General features: G+C 40.6%; 1 protein-coding gene across 2 annotated transcripts in view; it reads left to right on the forward strand.

The window, feature by feature from the left end:
* The window catches only part of CC2D1B (coiled-coil and C2 domain containing 1B), a 35,303-nt gene that overhangs the window by 16,025 nt on the left and 3,457 nt on the right, over positions 1 to 15,821 (forward strand). Inside the window, exons 13-24 of one of the 2 annotated variants that reach the window (XM_074876050.1) lie at positions 1,969 to 2,081; positions 2,887 to 3,079; positions 3,158 to 3,307; positions 5,236 to 5,408; positions 6,060 to 6,185; positions 6,691 to 6,749; positions 7,012 to 7,128; positions 7,623 to 7,696; positions 8,363 to 8,421; positions 10,265 to 10,316; positions 11,738 to 11,837; positions 15,686 to 15,776. In XM_074876050.1, the coding sequence (XP_074732151.1) occupies positions 1,969 to 2,081; positions 2,887 to 3,079; positions 3,158 to 3,307; positions 5,236 to 5,408; positions 6,060 to 6,185; positions 6,691 to 6,749; positions 7,012 to 7,128; positions 7,623 to 7,696; positions 8,363 to 8,421; positions 10,265 to 10,316; positions 11,738 to 11,837; positions 15,686 to 15,776 (1,307 nt within the window). The remainder of the gene's footprint in view (positions 1 to 1,968; positions 2,082 to 2,886; positions 3,080 to 3,157; positions 3,308 to 5,235; positions 5,409 to 6,059; positions 6,186 to 6,690; positions 6,750 to 7,011; positions 7,129 to 7,622; positions 7,697 to 8,362; positions 8,422 to 10,264; positions 10,317 to 11,737; positions 11,838 to 15,685; positions 15,777 to 15,821) is intronic. The other variant, XM_074876051.1, reaches the window with a different exon arrangement.

Below are 15,821 nucleotides of genomic sequence, written 5' to 3' on the forward strand. Positions count from 1 at the left end.
TGCCTGTTTGACAGCATTGGAACTTAAAACTGGTGCTATTTGAAAAGTTAAACAACTTAACTATGGGCAGGTGCTGAAAATGTTACCTGTCTGTCCTCTGTGCCAGCCCTTCTAGAGAAAAGAGTAAACTTGGGATATATTGGCTTCTTAGTTTACTGGAAGGAGATTTTTGAAACTGAAAAAATTTGCCTGATGTCCCCCATTCTATTGATTCCCAGCAGGAGCCTCAGAAATCTATATTTAATTAATCATCTTCTTGCAACACCTGACAAGTCAGATCAGTATTGCAGCTCTCATGGCCAGTAAAAGTAGTCTACAGAGACAAAGCAAGTCATGCCTGTGGTCACACTGAGACAGTGGCAGAGGCAGAAACAGAACCTGCTTCTTGAGACACTCCTGTCTCCTTTTTATCTTCTTCAGAATGTATAGTGTTGTGTCTGTAAAAGTTTGGGCAAGGTCATCTATGAATGCTCCACTTCTGGTTTGCGTGATAACTGTTTCTTCCCTCGGAAGCATCATTCCTTTTATCTTGTGCCTGATGTGTTGTTCTGAAAAGATACACTTAGCACTGCAAAGTGGTGCCTAGATTTTTTTTAAGTTAGAAGAGGGACACGGACCTTGTGGCTTTTTTGTCACTGTCAAATGTGGCAATGGCAAGCACTGTAGTAGTGAAGTAGGTAGTGCCAGCTCTGTCAGGTCATGTGTACTGCTTTGAAGGTTCCCTGCTTTGAAGCTGTCCCTGAAAAGCAGTTTAGCATCCCTTGTTCTAGAAGATGATCTGTTTCTTGGTAAATATCAGTCTCTGTAAGAGTGAGGTACTCCATATTTACACCTCTGAAAATATGGATAACTCCTCAGTTTCCTTACACGTTAGCTGCGTGTTTTTCAGCCATCATTTAGAGGCCATATGATTTACATTGAAAACAACCATCAGGCAGTCACTGAAACCAGAAATGAGATTATAATGCATTGGCAGTGCTTTTCATTGCATCTGGATGATGATAAGTACCAGCCTTGACCTCCTTGGAGACAGAAATGCTGCTGAGTAATGGATCAAATGTCATGTGGGGGTAGCAGCATAGGATTCTGTGTTCTGCCTGCCTGTGTACCTTAAACTTGTTCTGTCCCCACAGCAGCCATCTCTAGGTTTAGAAGCAGTTTAGTCATTACTTCTTGGCACTTCTAATGAGACTGGCAACAAGAATACGTGCTACATATTAATGAGATGAATCTTATTAACACACGTTTTATAGTATAGTGGCTCTGGGTATCTGTTGTTTGAAGCTGACACTGAACTGGTAGTGTGGAAGTGAGAGTTTATCTTCCATCGTCAAGCCTTCTTCCAATCCTTAAAAGGATAATAAAATAATGAAAAAGAATGTTCTTCATATACTTCACATTTAACTACTGTGATTCTGCCTTACTTTGCAACCTCTGCATTGCAGTAGATTTTCAGCAGAGGCTTAGTGTGTTATCCAGATGTCAGCAATATATTGTTTATTACTCTATGGGGTAGCACTGTTTTTCTGCTGGACTGTGTACCAACTAAGGTGAGGCACCAGTGAGAGGGGAAAAAAAGTGAGCAACTTTTTGTACAAGTCCTTTTTTACAGAGGAGAGAGACTAAATTCCTTGCTGGTTCTGGGGGCATCTCTACTACCAAGGTCTTGAGGTTGTGAGGTTCCCTGGCTGGCTGACAGTTGCTCAACTTAGAAAGCTATGCTCTGTTATTGCATCACCTTAGCATTGTCCCTTCAAGCCTGGATATCTGTGAGAGATCTGATCTTAAGCCCACCACTCAGACTTTATCTAGCAAGGCTTTGTGGCCTTGGCCTCAGTCTTATGCTGAATTCTGAAATATATTAGATAGTAGATACTTGGATAGAAATAGCTTTACAGAAAAGAAGAAATACAGGAGACAGAACATAGGTCGTATGCAACTCTACTTCTGTATTCCTTTCCTCCTCAGGATTTCCCCCTCTTCCTGGTGTTGCAGCAACGGATGGTGACAGCACAATAGCTGCTGTTTTGGAAAGTGCCAGCAAGCTGGCAAACATGGAGGAGAATGATGAAGAGGAGGAGGTTAGTATTACTTAGTGGGATGTGTAAAAGTTGAAATGCTGTCTCTTGTGGTATGCAGAGATGAGGTTGCTGGATTTCCAGTCACATAAGGGTACTGAGATGAAGAACATTTCCTGGAAGTCTGAAGAGTACAGGATCTCAGTAGTAATTTCAGTTTGCATTATAGTGTAAGAGAGAGAGAGAGATGAGATGTTGTTACAGTCAGTACCTACAGAGTCTGAGTCCAGAGTTTGGCTCTTTCATAACTGGCTTGTATGTGGATTTTATTTTCAAAGCAAACACTTCAGATCCTGGCCACCCCTTTACATTGTTCTAAAGTACTTAAATCTGTACTTTCATCCTGTATCCCAGTAGCTCCTATGTTTGTGCTTTCCCAGCATGTTCAACACATACTGCTTTTTGTCAGTCAGCAGCAGCCTTTAGACTTCGGTTTGATTTCTTTATCTCTCTGGATTTGGTCGCTGATTGTGCTTTCAACTGGAGTAGCTTTTAATGGAGACAATTCCTGGATGATTGTTTTTCTGCATGCATCTGCTTTTTTTGAAATCACTGCCTTGTTGAACATTACTTTTGTCCCTTCTATAGTGGAGGTTTGGCTCTTGCATAGGTCAAGTAACCTACTGGCGTGGCATGGCTCATAAACCTCCAGAAGTTAAAATCTGCCGTTGGGAATGTTACACTTCCCTCAGAAGTGCTGCCAGAAGGCTGATATAGTGATAACCATGGTTGTTGATGCTTGAGATGCTGTCCTCAACTCTGGAATAGATTTTATACATTTGATGTGAAATTCTTTTTGTTATGCTAGAATGAACCTCTGACACAGGCCCCAGTTGCCAAGAAGCCTGCTCAGCTGCCTGGAAAGCCAACTCAAGTTGTTAAGCCAATTACAGTGCCATCTGCTGTAGCTGAGGAGGAGAGCTCTCCTGAGCACGGGAAACCAGCAGCATCATCCTCCACCCTGCACAAGGCAGAGTCATTGGATCATCTCCCTCCAGCTGGTAAGTTGAAGGGATCATCATTCCCAGTGATCCATGTGTAAGTCGTTTGCACAAGTTTGGTTTAACACCTTGGTAAAGACTTATTCACAGGCTCCTATCTAAAATATAATGGAAATGTGTGGCGTAGATTTCCTCTGACAGGAGCCTCGATATATGTGTCTGCTGGAGGGCAGATCCAGACCAGCCGTGCAGCTTTATTTCACAGAGGCAGCATGTGTAATTATAAGGGTGATTGGGTTTTTAATTAATTTTGATGTAACAAGTGTATCAGTTCATGATGTTTAGCTCTGCTCACAGTTGAACTCTACATATACTCTCATTAAAGTGGACGGCTTGCCAGTGTGAATTATTCATTGATGTGATGCTGCTTCCTACACCAAACAGTGGTTTCTGCCTAGTGCTTCATCTGAGGATCTCAAACTGGCGTGTAGGCAGTAGTTCATCAATCTCTAGGTCACTAAACAGTTGTCTGCTCAAGATTAATTGTACAGATAGTAGGGGACAGCCACCACCTCACGGTGTGATTTGGGCACACACCAGCAGTGCTTAGGCTCTCGCTGATTCTGTTGTCATGCCTTGACTGCAATCCCATCCTGCTTCCATTCTGCCCTGGGTAGTTCCCACAGGATGAAACAGAACTGCCTAGTTGGCTGATGCAAGTTCTTTTGCAGAGTGCAGAGTCATTTCAGTGCCACTGTGGTTAGTCATAACTATCCTCTCCATTACTTGTTTTATAAAGAAAACTAAAACATAGTAGTTGTCCGTTTTGGCATTGAAAATCGTGAATCCTCAGGAGTTGGGGTTTTTTTGCAATTTTAGCTGACGTATTAATCTCTTGAATGAATTGCAAGTATTTTAAAATAAGACCAATAGGTGCAACAAGTACATGGACAGATTAATACTGACATGATTTTCACAACAAAACATCAGTGCTTCACTATTGTAAAGCTATATTTCACTAGCCAAAGTGCACTCTTTGAACAAAACATTACCTCGTTCCCCCCAGAGTTAAGAAGTGCAGCTTACGTGCCCATAGCAGATAAATCAACTGTAAAAACCTGTCTTTTTCTTGTCAGAGAGCGTGAGGCATAGTGGGGTGTGGGAGAGTGAGTGGAGCAGTTGCATTTAAGGTGCATACGGGGAAAGTCAAGGAGCCAGGATCAGTTGGATTAATGGCTTTCCTCAGTCCATTCTCCACAGATTTTCTTTGAAAATACCTGTGCTGTGTGTCTGAGCCTCACAGAGCATGCTGTGGGTTTTGTCCCAGTGGAATCTGGGCTAGCTACCTTGTCTAATTAGTTTGGTTTTGGCTGATTGGGCAAATTGCTCACAGGAGTCGGACAGTGGGCTCTTTTGCAAGGATGGAAATAAGTTGATCATCCTTAGACAGCAGTGAACATAGTGTGAGAGTCATTGGTATGTTCATTTGCTGAGACAGGCACCTCTTGCAAGTGTTGTTTAGCTTGTGTAGAGTGCAGTGGTGCATACAATATGAGTTTGGAAATGGCTGTAATCAGCTCATGCTGTACCATTTCCTAAGTGAGGTATAAGAAGAAGCAGGATGCACTGACCTGGTGCAATGTAAAGCAATCTTTTTTGACTTGTGTGGTTGTCCTCACTGTTTTTGGAAGGAAAGAGGAGACCCAAGAATTAATAAGAAACCAAGATGGCAAGGAATTACAAGTAAGCAGAGGTGATGTATCTGAATATGCCTGCACATTGGTTCATCTGGGTTTTTTTCTGACAGATCAGGGGAGAGGGAAGAAATGAGTACAGAAGATGCTCATAATATTTGCTGTCTTTTAGAAGTTAACATGTCAAGCTGAAAGTTTGAATCCAGCTTCTGCTTTGGACCAATCAGCTGTACTGGTGTCTTGTCTCCTGCATGCAAATAAGGGCCTGTAATTACTGTTGTGACACTTGTGAAGTGCTGTGATGTTTTTTGATGAAGGATGCCATGATAGAAGGAGGTTTGTTTTTCTGATGCTTGAAATTGAAACTGGCCAAGAAACAATTAATTGCAGTAAGGAAATGTCCTTATTTGATATCTGTACTTTTCCTGACATTTTTCTGGCTATAAACTGAACATGATAAACCTGTTTCAGGGGCATGGCAGTGTCAGATGAATTGAGGGTTTTTATACAACTGTTTTTCAGCTAGAGAACAGCTGGAATTTCTGGAGAACAGAAAGAAGCAGTACATGAAGGCAGCCGTCAAAGCAAAGAAGGAAAATAACCTTGAACAGGCTAAAATGTATCTCAGAACAGCTAAGAGCTTTGACCTAAAGATTGAGCAAGCAAAATGCGGCAAACCTGTTGATATTTCAAAGGTTAGTAGGACTGTTAGTATTCTGCTTTGTTTCATATTCTTGGACATCTAAGTGCTTACTTCAAGCAGTGAATAATTTAAAAAGTATTTCTTGACAAAAATTAAGTTAGTTTGCTCAAGTGACAAATCTGGATACTGAGCCCCGAAATTCCCCTGTATTTTTGTTTTAGGTTTTGTTTCGTTTTGTTTCCTCTGCTGCTCCTCAAATGTGCCAGAATTTGACAAAATTTAGCCTTCATGAACCATTTTCTCCTTGATTTACAATGGCACACCTCAACCATGCAGCTTGGAAGTGTTCCCTGGGCTTAGGGTGCGAGTACATCTCTTAGCTGTGTCCTAACTCCATTTTGGGATGAGGATCAGGTGCATGTGATACAATGGTGCTGTGGTTTCTCTTGGTATTTGGGTAGATGGGGAAACCAAACTGCACTCTAATAGCTCTCCTGACCTGAATAATCAGAGAACTAGGCCTCTAAGATATTTTGCAGGGGTTTATGACTTAAGCAGTGGGGTAAGTAGTGGTTGGGTTGGAATTGCCTTGAGAAGAAAAAACCCATCTCCCTTCACTGACCTTTCCATACATTCTGACTGCTTTTTGTCTACTTCATTTTTTCCAATACGGGCTCTGAAATGTGCTGTTCTTGTGTTGCAGCTGCCATCACCCCCTACAGATGATGAGGGTGATTTTATCTTCATACACCATGAGGATGTCAGACTGTCTCAGAAAGCAGATGAAGTATATGCACAGCTCATAAAATTGCTGAAGGACCAACATGAGGTGACCATTTTTTTAGAAATGTTTTGGGGGTTGGGTTTTTTCTTTTACATTTCTCTGGGTTTTGTTATCCCATCGTTGTTCCTGTGGGGTCTTTTGTTTTTCTTTTAAAATACTTTTGATTTTGTGTGTCCTAAAGTGGAAAATTTTCAGAGTTGGATTCTCTACTAGTCAAAAGTCAGGGTGTGTTTGGAGTCTTGGGACTATCAAATTATCATTATTAAATACGAGCACTCAAGTTTGAAAATAGTACCCGAATGATTAAGACTAGCCCTTGGGTGAACCTAATATCTAGAAATTAAGTGATTAAGAAGTAATAGGGCAGAACAAATGCTGTGCTTAGCTTTGGGCTTAAAGGCCTGGGGGGGTGGATGCTTTTGGGTGACTTGAGAAAACTTGGCTTTTCTTAAATTAGGTTCTCAACCTCAAAATTCTCTGCCAATCATAAATCTGTGTGTAAGGATCACCGAGTGCATCTGTATTTGTTTGGTTTTGTTTCTGTTGACAGAGGTGTTTGCAGTATTCCAAGCAATTCATGCATCTGGGAAACGTAGCAGAAACGACTCGGTAAGGCCCACTGTTAATCATCCCACAATGTGGTCATTTCAGGCTTGAGTCTGCCTGACCCCACTAAAGATGATGGGGGTTCAGGTTGGTAAGCTTCTTATGTGAAGGGGTCAGTAACTGAGGTCTGCATCTCCAAGTTTCTCTCGGACCTCTGGTCTGAGACTTACTTGGTGGCCTGTATCTGGCAGAATGCACTGTTTGGTGTTCCAGTGTGTGTGTGTGTTTGTGTAGCTTTTCTATTGTTTGTTTGCCTTTTCTATAGGTTTGAGAAACTGGCACAAGGTTGTAAAAAGGACACGGACATCCTACAGCTTGCACGAGCGCAAGGAATGGATCCTCCAAGCCATCACTTTGAGGAAAGAACCTTTAAAATGATAAGGTGTGGAAAAACAAAGGGATTTCTCAGGCAGGCTGGACTGAGTTTTCTGGTTTCTAGCTCTTGTTTAGGGAATTGTGGGCTTCAGCAAACTCGGGTGGCACCTAGGGTTAGGCTCAGCGTTCCTGAAAGGACACTCTCAACAACTTAAATACAAAAAAGTTGTTCTCTAATTTCTCATCTGGGTTCTTTTGTTTTCAGAGTATCTTCAGATTCATCCCTTATATTCTGCTACTTCATCCACTGTTCCCTCTGTATTTCTCCTTCAATCCTGTTGCCTTTGGGCTTTGTTTGTGGCATTTCTCACCATACCTCAGAGATGTTTTTATCTTGGTTTCTGTGCTTTCCTTGCTCCTTTGTACTTTATGAAGGTGATCTATGTAGGAGTGCACTTTTGAAAAAGGTTTGACCAAATACCAGTGGCATCCTGGTCTGGCAGTGGATCGAGTGGTGGGCTACAGGGATGAATATGCTTTTTTGTCTTTATTTTTTCACAGGATATTTTCTGAGCTCAACAGCACAGAAATGCATCTTCTTATTGTCAGGGGGATAAACCTACCAGCTCCACCAGGTATGTAGTCAAAAGGGCATGTGGGCTTTTTCCTCTGAGTACATAAGGAAAGTAGTGGGGAATGAGATTTTCCTACTTTGAAGACCGCTTCAGGAGTCAAAACCTTTGTAGCCAGCACTCATTAAAACAAAATAGCCACATTTCAGGCTCAAGCCCCCAAAAAAACCTTTAAACAGTATTTAAAAAAAACCAAACAACACCCCACCTCCCATCCCTCCCCCTGGAAGAATAAAGAGTGTCTGAGTTCCATCTGGACAGAGGGAAGAACTTTAAATTGTCCTGGGTTTGCTCATAACTGTGTCATAGTTTCACGTTTATCTCCTACTATGAGCGCCTGCCTTAACTGCACCACTTTAATGTGTATTGACCCTTCAGTAGATAGGAGTTACTCCTGACATTGTTACTGCTTTTAGTCCCTTGTTTCTGGGAGCTTGTAATCTGCACTAGGCTCAGGACTAACAGCAGCATTAAAAAAAATAGATGTTTTCCTTTGGTTGCCAGCTTTCTGTGGAATTTGCTTTGATGGATGGGTTTTTCAGTTGTCAAGAGACAGGTCACAAGTTCTGAAAACTAGTTAGGTGCTCTTGAAAATCCTGCTCAACGTTACAGATGCAATGAAAATATCTGTATTGGCTGGTTGGATTGGCTGGTTGTTGTCTCATTCAGGTGTGTCACCAAGAGATTTGGATGCATTTGTGAAGTTTGAATTTCAGTACCCGAGTACGGTGAGTGCGTGTCCTGGCTCTTCTGTTCCTCAGTCTGTGACCCTTGCCACTGTATTAGCCTGTGAGGGCTTCGAGGAGGAAGTGTAGTTTTTCTTCTGGAAAGGGAAAACATTTCTAGACATACTGCCTGAATTTATTTCTGAAACAGAAACTTTTTCTGAGAAACAGAACTGCTGAATCTGTTTCCTGTGGATTTGAGCTTTTCTGCACCTTTTTCTTGATGTTCTCCACACCTTACACTTAGCAGAGTGGTGTCTGCTTCAGGCTTGCATGTTCTCTGGCTGGCTGACCACCAGCTTACTGCTAGACGGCACTCACAGGGCTAAGCCATGCTCACCTTTCCCCTCTGAAGACACTAATCAGACTGCTGCCAGTGTTTGCAAAATGTGTACAAGTTCATTTCTTTTAGGGGTCCAAACGCACTGTTAACTTCAACCAAACACAAGGGCACACAAAGTTGTCACTAGGGGAGGGGGGCCACCTTAGATATGATCTCCCTCTAAGTCCCATTCCTTTAAGAAAACAAGCTTTTAAAGGCATTGCTTCTGACTATCTCTTGTAATTATAGAGATGGATTGAAAAGGTTAATCTTTGTCATCAAATAAATGCACGTGACTCCTGGTGATTTAATTAGCAAATATATATGTGCATATCTGGAGAAAGGGCTTAGGCCATACAAGTTTCTTGACCTTATTAATATTTCTGTGTATGTGCATGTATATATATGTGCATGTGTATGTAGATAAAAAATATGTATACATATATATTGCTTCTTTCCTTGAAATTCCCCAGTGTCACCTGTTCCCCTCACCTTTAAAAGCAGTCTGATCTGAAAAATACTGAAACTGTTGAACTAAAAGGGCTTCTAAGGAGGGCTGTCTAGTCTTACTTTCAGTGAGTGCTGGGGCTTCTGCTTCCTCTGTACAGCAAAACCAATCTTTGCTCTTACAGGACTAATACTTAGTCCTGTGAGAGCGCAGAGCCTAGATTTTTACCTCCTAATAAATTTTGCAGCACTAAAATAAATTCAATTACCTGTGGGAAATTGGTGATGGTCAGATCAGGTTTGTGTTTAGGTTTGAGTTACATGAATCCTTAATGGAGGAGTCCCCCCCTCATTAGGGTGGGTGGAAACAGAATTGGTCTGTATAAATAATTTCCTGGGGAATAAGTAAGAATCAGCATAGTTGCTTTTAATCTTCTTTTCTTTGTTTTTAAAAAAAGCCAAATCTCTACTGCTTAACCAAGAGTCAGATAACACCACCTTTCTCCTTCATAGCTGAAATCAGTTTTGCAAAGTAGCTGCAATAATTAGGTCACGTTGTCCTTGTTCAGTCCCCAGAGATTTAGTTTGTACTCTGCTTTAGGTTAAAAGTTAATTCATTTTGGTGGCAGATTGATTGTCAGGCAAAATAATAGTAGGGCAATTCCCTGAATGATTTGTGATGAATTCCTTGTGTAGCTTATTATTCCAACTAATACAGAAGGAACAGAATTACTGTGTCGTGGAACGTGCGCAGTTTATCATCTAGTTTAACAGCCGCAGTCAGTAACTTTATGATGATTGGATTGAATTGAGTGTGACCATGAAGCTTATCTGTGGCTCTTACATTTAATATAATGTTTTGACTTATTCTTTATCTAGTATTATACTTGTTACCACAATGAAATCCAAATATTTTAGTCTTGAATGTACCATGACTCTTCTTATCATTCAGATAACCCCCAAAACCTCATGTTTCTTGTATAGGTATAAAAAAGAGCTGGTAATAAAAATGGTTACTACTCTGTATTTTGAAACAATATCTGATGGTTTTATGTAATGTGTGCCTCTTTTTAACAGGAGCAACCTCAAAAGAGTAAAACACCTGTAATTAACAATAACAATTCTCCAGGTTAGTACTTTTTCTGGGACAGAGGGAAAAACGTTGCACCTCAGGAATCGCTGGAGAGTACAGGCTAGTCTCACGCTGTGAATCAGGCCAGAGGGCCTCCCACCACCTCTTTTCTTTCTTATGAAAGGACTTGTTGGAGGGTGAAGTCCCTCTGTGTTAGCAATTTCTTCACCCTCATCCCAATATTGGCGGTAGTTACTGTGTTATGAATTAGTGAAATCATTGAGTTACCAGTCATGCTCCAGCTGTTGCTGTCAACCCTGCTGGGAGATGGGCCAGATAAATAAATTTTCTTTATTAAATAAGTTAAATTATTAATTCTAATATCTCCATGGATCAGATCTTTTTCAGTCAGATTTTGTGTCCTGTGAGATTGCCAATTCTGTCATGATTTTTGCTAATCAGCTAACATTTCTAAACCTGACAAAACATCATTGCAGAAATAGATTTTTTTTTTTTAAGTCAATGTGAAACCAACTAAAATACTTTCTTTGTACCTTTTGAAAAATACCCCTTTGTACCTAGCCATTAAATACTGGTATTGGACTCATCATGCGTTTTAGAATTAATTGTCTTGCATGCTGAGTTTGTTTTATTGCTTTTTTTTTTTTTTCAGTTCTTGCAGTAAGCAGCCATCTAGTATCAAAACAACTTTGAATTCATTATCCAAATTTCTAGTTGTGAATTTATCTCAAGAGAGATACATATATATTTGTATCTTTTGGGTTTATGTATATTTTCTGTTAAGAGCAGAAGTCCTGAAGCTCTGATACCGAGAGCTGTGTTAGTTACAAGTCTTCCAATAACTTGATCTGCACTCTCTGAGCAGCCACTTCACTTTAATCTTTCGGGTTCCCAGGCTGACAAGCAGAGATGAGTGTTCCTGGGTAGCACAGCAGATAAGTCTTTGAACGTTAGTTGTACAATGTTGTGAGACTTTCTGATAAAAAAGTATCCTGTGGCATAGTTCTTGTCACACTCATTAATGAAACTGGTGTTAAAACAGTATTAATTACATTATCAAAACACCCCTTTCCAGTCATTCCAACCTTCCTGTGCTTTTTCCTTATTATTTTGTACCTTTTTCTTAGCCACAGACACTCTGTTAATTGCCAAAAGACCTAGAGTCTCCAGTTTTGGCTCTCCAGTAACTTGCTGTCAGTTCCTCATGATGACTTGGTTTTTCTGCAGTTTGGTTTCTGTCCCTGTGAAGCGGGGATGACAGATGAACCTTTGTACAGGGACACTAACTTGTTAATGACTGAAATAACCTCCTGAGAAGGAGGTTCATGCGGATGTGAAGTGTCTTTCACAAGTGAGCCAAACTGAGATAAACAGAGGTCTGAGTACGTGCATGTAATAGAGCACTGCACATAGTTTGACTTTCACAGCTTTTTCATTTTTCTGTATCTTAACTGCAGAATATAACCAGTTGTTTAAATTGAACATCAACCGAAATCACAGAGGTTTCCGACGAGCGATTCGGTCCAAAGGAATTAAATTTGAAATATTTCATAAAGGGTAAGTCCACAGTTTTCTTCCCCCTCATTGCTTCTCTAGTAACAGTTCAAAAGAGTGTCATAGCTGAAATTTATGAAGCACAATCTTTAAGCTAGCAGTAAAGAGTTGTGTAGTTCTCATGTCTGAGAACTCCTTTCAAAATGTGCCTGAGGTCTGTGTCTTCCCCTATGGGGTGAAAAAAATGCAGAAGTTCAGTGAAGTTGATTCATAACTGGCAGATCATTTGAGGAATAATGTGTTAAGAGAAATTGGTGAGAGTGAGAAGGTAGTGATTCAGCTTCAAATTGTTTTGATTCTTATCCAATTTGGTTTTAGTCATCAGAACTAGAAGATTTAAATGTTCTATGGGATTACTTTATAGAATAATGAAGTACAAGTGGCAGCAAAACATTAACGGCGGTAAAGCAGATGACAGATGATGGCAGAACTAGTGTTATGTTTTTGTACTTATCCTCATTATGAGGATCTTACAATATTTACTGCACGCTGCTAGCAAACTGTTAGACTATCTTGAGAGAGACAGACTCCCCTCATCTCAGAGATCAAGATGATGAGATGGATGTTAACAATTGGTAATGTTCAGGGAAATCGTCCTACGTCTAGGCTCATTACTGATTTATTCAAAATTGGAGTGGCCTATATTCACTAATCCCCATGCTGGTTGTGATCCATGTCTTGGATGGGATGTTAGATAACCTGGTTTTGTTGTGGTGGCTCTTTGTGCTATTCTTTATTTCTATTACTGAGACGTGCAGAAATGATCCATAGGTTCTCCAAGATGGTTTTCATGTTGTAGATGTTTTAATTTGTGAGCTAAAGTCCCATTGTTTTTACTCCAGATCTTCCATTTGCATCTTTGTTGAAGCAAAAGCTGATTTTCTTACTCTTTCTCTGTCAATCCTGACTGCTCCACTGCTCTGTTGTTCAAGATTTCATCAACAGCGATCCTGCCTTTTTTACATAGAGCTGTTAAGTGTTTACATTTGTTCAAAACATTTTTCCCTATCTTTTGCATACCATTGCACATATGATGCATATCCTGTTCTCCTACCAGCTGGAACTGTGCTTGTTTTTAAGGTCTGAGCTCAGGCTTAAGTTCACCCATTGGGAAGCAGTTTCCAGTGATTCATGAGTTGTATGCCAGCTCCAGATTGTCCTTTGAAGCCTTTTTGAAGATTAGCAAAAAAATTTGTGTGGGTTCTCTCTCTTCAGGTTCTCAGATTTTTTTATTTTTTTTTTTTTTGTTCTTAGAACAGTAATCTAACAAGTCAAAAATATGCTTGTATCTGGATCAGGGTAGAGGGGTGGCAGTTCCCCTGGGCAAATAGCAACAAGGAAGAAGAAAAAGAAGAAATGCCCACTGATCACCTTCCCCCAGTCATCTCCTCAGGAGAAAGGAGAGGATTGATTAAGTGATCCAGGCTCTTTTCTAAAGACTGTCTGCTCCTTGCCTGGCTTCAAGACTGTAAATGAATAATACTTTCAGAAATGCTTGTAGATGTTGTAGTTTTGGTGTCTCTGATAGCTCTTTGACCATCTCCCAAGAATTATTTTCTCTCAGTGAACAAAGGAGACTTGTTTCAGGTCATATACATTAAACTTCAGTTTAAAAAACACTTCCAAGTAAAAACCCAGCAATGTATTTTTCCAAAGGAGGTCTCTCAAACCTCTCCTCAAAGCTTCTGAAGATGAAAGGAGATGTCCCCAGAGCTGTTTCTGAAGCCATAGCCTAGAGCAAGTTCACATTCTTCACTGCAGACCCCCTAGAAGTGATCAGAGATGAACCAGTCTTTACTGTTTCTTGAATTCTAAAATGGAAAAATGCTTTAAAAAAATCAGCTAGAAGAATTGCTGATTCTCTTTTTAAGTTGATGAACAAAGTGTCCAACATACTGCAGTACAATTATATAATCCTTCTTCATTTTAAGGTGCTTGTGAAGTTAAGGGAGTATTCTAGCATGCAAGCTAATAAATTCTGAACTTTTCTAAAGGATTTTGTGAGTCTACTGTAGTCTCATCAGCAGAGAATACAAAGATGAGAGTCTCAGCTTTGGAAGGCTTTTTGGCAACAAAATTCACAGGCATCATGTTTGGAGGCAGCACTGTTGTCCCTTGAGGTACTTGTGACATTGTTTTGCAATCTGTGTGGAGATGGACAAATGAGAAGCAATTTCAACAACTGAGCTGGAGGCTTTCAAGTCCTTCAGCAGCAGGTTTTTGGAAGAGATGTACTTCCTAACAGGGACTTGCTGCATGTTCCAGTGCGTTCTGAGTACTAGTGGTCTTGCACTCTTTATCCCATCTACAAGTGTCTGAGCTCCCTGCTGTGAGCTCGCTGCAGCCTGGGCTCATGGTGCCAGACCGTTGTCCTCCTCATCTATAGAGATGTAGGTGCTATATGAGCCATAGCATTCCTGATGTGATTTCTGAACACGCAAGGCAGAAAGTGAGGTTAAAGGCTGGGTGACAGGTTCCTTACGCAGCGGTTGATGTGAGCTATTTGGAGAATATACGAACGAAGCAGTCGTTGAGGCGGTGCACGTGAGGAAGCAACCTCACGCCTTTTCTAGTCAGGGATTTTAGACAATTGGGTTCACAGATGTTCCCTTAGAAATTGTAGGCACTGATGGCAGCACCAGGTCTGTGTATTAATATACCTGTTTGTTGCCACAGATGACATCATCAGGAGGCTCCATATAACAACCTTCAGAGTTTTCATTGCGTATGTCAAGTCTTCCTTGATAATACTTTAATATCTCGTAATGGTAATAAGAAGAAGGGTGGATGTTTTGGGGTTGGGGTTTTTTGTGTGTTTGTTGGTTTGCATGCTTGTTTTTTTTCCTAAACAGAAAGGCATAAAGAAAGAAGCTTCTGAATTCTTGGCAGATTCCCTGTCTAAAACATGACAGGCATGGCTTGTTGGCTTTCCTACCTCCAGACTCTGTAGATTTTAGTTGTTTATCAAACCTTTTGGAGACTGATTCAGGGAAATGCTTGGGTGCAGGCAAAGAAATCCAGTGCTTTGAGCTGAACACTCCCGTGGGATTAGTGTGTTTTAGTCTTAGCTGTTGCCTTTTGGAGGAGTTTGTCAGGATAAGGATTGCACCACCTGTCTCTGCTGAGGTAAAGATGGATCTCTTGCTGATAAAACTGTTAGGAGTGACTGTAGCAGAGAAAAGTTGATTGTTTTCCTTGCAGGATAAAAATGCTCTGTGTTTAATTTCAGCAGACTAGAAATTCTAAAATGATAGTTATTTACTGTTAAAACTACCAGTATGAAGGTGAATCAAAACAATAGCTGAAATGAAATGCTCTTATATGTTGAAATTGAGTGTTTTGATTTATCAAAATGAAACAGGATGATTCATGTGACTCTTTCCTAATAAGTAGTTTGTGAAAAACAGCATGTGCCTGTGAAATGTTTGTTTTGATGAGAGATGCAACTTCCTTGGGAAGTTTTTCAGCCTGTTCTGTTAAACAGCCTGTTGCAGAGGATCGCTGTCTGTCCTGGCTGGTAGGCCATTCTTCCCTGTCGCCTATGCAGGGACAAAAGCTGCTGCCATTCCAAGTGCTAGTTTAGTTGATTGTTTTTCTTCACTGTTGTTCTCATCTTTAATTTGGTTGCAAGAGAATAATTAAAAAATTAGTACTTCTGTATCTTGTCCTTGTAGTCTTGTTCACTAAGGGTTTGCCCCCTGCACCCTGGTTTGTAGGGTTCTAGTAGCACGTCTTGATTAACCCTCCTGGGTGTGGTGATGGTGCAAATAGCGATGACCTTTTAGCTTGCTTGCTCTTCAATGTTCTGTAAAACCTTACCCATTCAATTAAGGAATATTTCTTTGAAACAGGTCCTTTTTCAGAAGTGACAAGCAGGTGGGGACCGCACACTTGAAACTGGAAAAGCTGGAATCGGAATGTGAAGTTAGAGAGATCATCGAGGTATGTTTTCTGGGTGAGGTGTGTTCTTCTCATATGCGGTATTTG

The sequence above is a fragment of the Strix uralensis genome, chromosome 8 (genome assembly GCF_047716275.1).
Source record: "Strix uralensis isolate ZFMK-TIS-50842 chromosome 8, bStrUra1, whole genome shotgun sequence".
NCBI lineage: Eukaryota > Metazoa > Chordata > Aves > Strigiformes > Strigidae > Strix > Strix uralensis.